Here is a 2,802-nt window from a genome sequence, read left to right as displayed (position 1 = left end):
TTTCCCTATTACGTAATCGAGTACGGGCAGATACTACACCGAAAAAAGCGATAGCTGGGGCGGGGGATACATACGACACAAAAAGAGACCAAGCTACAAACACGACAGGAAAACTCGTAACAGAAACCGCTTTCAAAATATTTATTACTCACTGAAAAACGCAGCAATGCTTTATTATTTTACAGGTATAGTGCACAGAAAGGATTTTCTATCGGACCTACCAAGTCATAAAACTTAAAATCCTTAGGAAATAGAAGGCGACCTACCTTCCCCTCTGCGGGACTTCCAAGTTCTGAAAACAGATGGCAAAACACTAGGACAAAGTGCTGCCCCTTTTCAGACACTCAAGACCACCTAACAGCACATACTCATTTCCAGGTTTTAAACAACCCAATAGAACTATGCCGAATACAGGCTGTTAACAGAGAGCTCTCCGCACTTCAAAAATAAGTAGCTACATCTCATCTACCTGAAGAGGCGAATACTTAACTTCCCAGTGACATGCGAATGAACAGGTTACTTACTTAGCTCCCGAGAAAAACAGCAATTCAGCCCTTTCACTTGAAAAAATTGGTGGCTCTTAAAAGAGCCTTTGGGTTAAAACTGACGATCCGAGACGCTCTACTTGGAGCTGGTGTACTTGGTGACAGCCTTGGTGCCCTCGGACACGGCGTGCTTGGCCAGCTCACCCGGCAGCAGGAGCCGCACAGCCGTCTGGATCTCCCGCGAAGTGATGGTGGAGCGCTTGTTGTAGTGCGCCAGGCGAGAGGCCTCGCCGGCGATGCGCTCGAAGATATCGTTGACGAAGGAGTTCATGATGCCCATGGCCTTGGACGAGATGCCCGTGTCGGGGTGGACCTGCTTCAGCACTTTGTACACGTAGATGGAGTAGCTCTCCTTGCGGCTCTTCTTGCGCTTCTTGTCGCCCTTCTTCTGCGTCTTGGTCACCGCCTTCTTGGAGCCCTTCTTGGGCGCGGGGGCAGATTTAGCCGGCTCAGGCATAGCGAAAACTCCTGCTTTGCTCTGGAGCACTGGAGTGGCCGGTAATGCGATTACTCCCGTATTTATAGGGGCCTTATGCAAATCCCGGGCCTCAGCTATCAGCGCTGCTATTGGATAAGAGAGCTAGTGACGTCACGTCTTGTACGAAGGGCTTTATAATTGGTCCTTTTTAAATCCCACGCTAGTATTGGTTAATAATTTGAATCCTATCAGCCAATCACAATAAGCTTTGTCAATCGCAGAGTTCGGTTCCAAGCTCGTCCTCTGCTGTCCGGTCTCACTCCGCCTCCGGGCTCACCCCTGAGTATCCGAGATGGTGTATCTCCTGCAGCTGCCTGCTCGGGCGGGTCCGTGAGTGCAAAGCAGAGTTATCTGCAATTTCTCCAGGGGAAGGAAAAAAAAAAAAAAAAGAGAAATTTGCAAAGGGTTTTGCTACTCTTTTTTTCTTTCAAGAAGTATACCTACATACTTCATGTAATAGCCTACATTTGTAATAGCCACAAGTTAAATGTAAAAGGGAAAAAATAGAACCAGAAAAGATACAGAGGCTATGGAAAACTAAACTTTGTTAATCGTGTTTGAAATTAATTCATCTGACCCGCAGAATATTTCTTCTTTTTCAGGACTTTAAATGAGGTGGAAGTTATGATTTAATGTGTAAATCGAAAGAATGTGGTCTTCTTTCGGGATGTAATAAGTACTGGATGAATTTGTTTAAGTCAAAGCAAGACATTTTTGGTAACAAAAATGAATTGTGGGCTTAAAATTGAATTTTGAATTTGTTGTAAATCAGAAGTTCTGGCTGTTTTCTTGTTGACTTAAGTGTTCAAGAAGAATATAATTGATTAAACAGTCTAACATGATTTAATAGTATTAAGAATCTGATGTAGTTTTGTTGGTTTTTAAAAAATATATGATCAAGGAAGTGTCTAATATTTTATTAAACTCTATGTTTAGAAAAGAGGTAACCATGTTTTTTTTTTAAATTAAAATTCCCTGTGGCCACATCATAAATTACAATTATAAATTCATTCATTGGCAAATGAGAGTGCTATGATCCACTTTTAAAGGGACCAGTTAATTTGTGGCTGAATGACACTAGGACTGGATAACTTGGTATCATATAGCCAGTGCTATAACCATGCTATTTTTCTTTTGAAACCCTTAAGATCCATTCAAAACCTAGACTTTGTTGGTGTCAGAGGAAATGGATGGCATGGGGCCTATACAAGAAACCTATCTGGCACAGGTAAATGTCACTTAAGGTGATGAGTCTGCTAAAATCACAACACAACTAATTGTTCAAGGGTATTTGTAAGGCTAGTGAGAGAGATTCTGGATACCGGTGCAAGCAATAAAAAGATCAACCCGCCTTACCAGCCTGGTTTTGCTTCTACTTTTTTTCCTTTTACCCTGCTGGACAGGTTTCTGGATGCACAAAGATTTCCAGCCTACGTCCAAAATAGAGCTAGCTGAAGAAAGGCGAGGAACGAGTGGGACCTATCTCCTTCACAGTGAGTAAGGCATGCTTGCAAGTGCTTCTGCGGTGCTTAACACCTAAACCGGGGTACAAAAGCAGCCATCCGTGTTGAGGAGAGCAGCTTCATGATGCCTCAGTGATGCTGCAGCGCTCTGGTTTAATGTCCACCCCCTGCTCACAGCCCAGCTCCCTCTCATCAGGAACAGGGATGGGATAGGTGTTCATCCACCTCCATTTGGTCTGCTTCCCTCACAGCTGCCTCTAGCAACTCGATCAGCTTGGACAGAAAATCTGGTGATGCAGGAGGGACCTGAATCTGC

General features: G+C 43.9%; 1 protein-coding gene across 1 annotated transcript; it reads right to left on the bottom strand.

Annotated features, from left to right (window-relative positions):
* Window positions 1-526: 526 nt before the first annotated feature.
* On the bottom strand, window positions 527-1,005 carry LOC104615768 (histone H2B 1/2/3/4/6). The gene has a single exon (XM_010292027.1). The coding sequence runs from the start codon at window positions 1,000-1,002 to the stop codon at window positions 622-624; it is 381 nt and encodes a 126-aa protein (XP_010290329.1). The 5' UTR covers window positions 1,003-1,005; the 3' UTR covers window positions 527-621.
* Window positions 1,006-2,802: the final 1,797 nt, after the last annotated feature.

Source organism: Phaethon lepturus, unplaced genomic scaffold (assembly GCF_000687285.1).
Source record: "Phaethon lepturus isolate BGI_N335 unplaced genomic scaffold, ASM68728v1 scaffold51777, whole genome shotgun sequence".
Lineage (NCBI taxonomy): Eukaryota > Metazoa > Chordata > Aves > Phaethontiformes > Phaethontidae > Phaethon > Phaethon lepturus.
The sequence above is the reverse complement of the archived record's forward strand: the minus strand, read 5'-3'. Positions and strand labels throughout refer to the sequence as shown.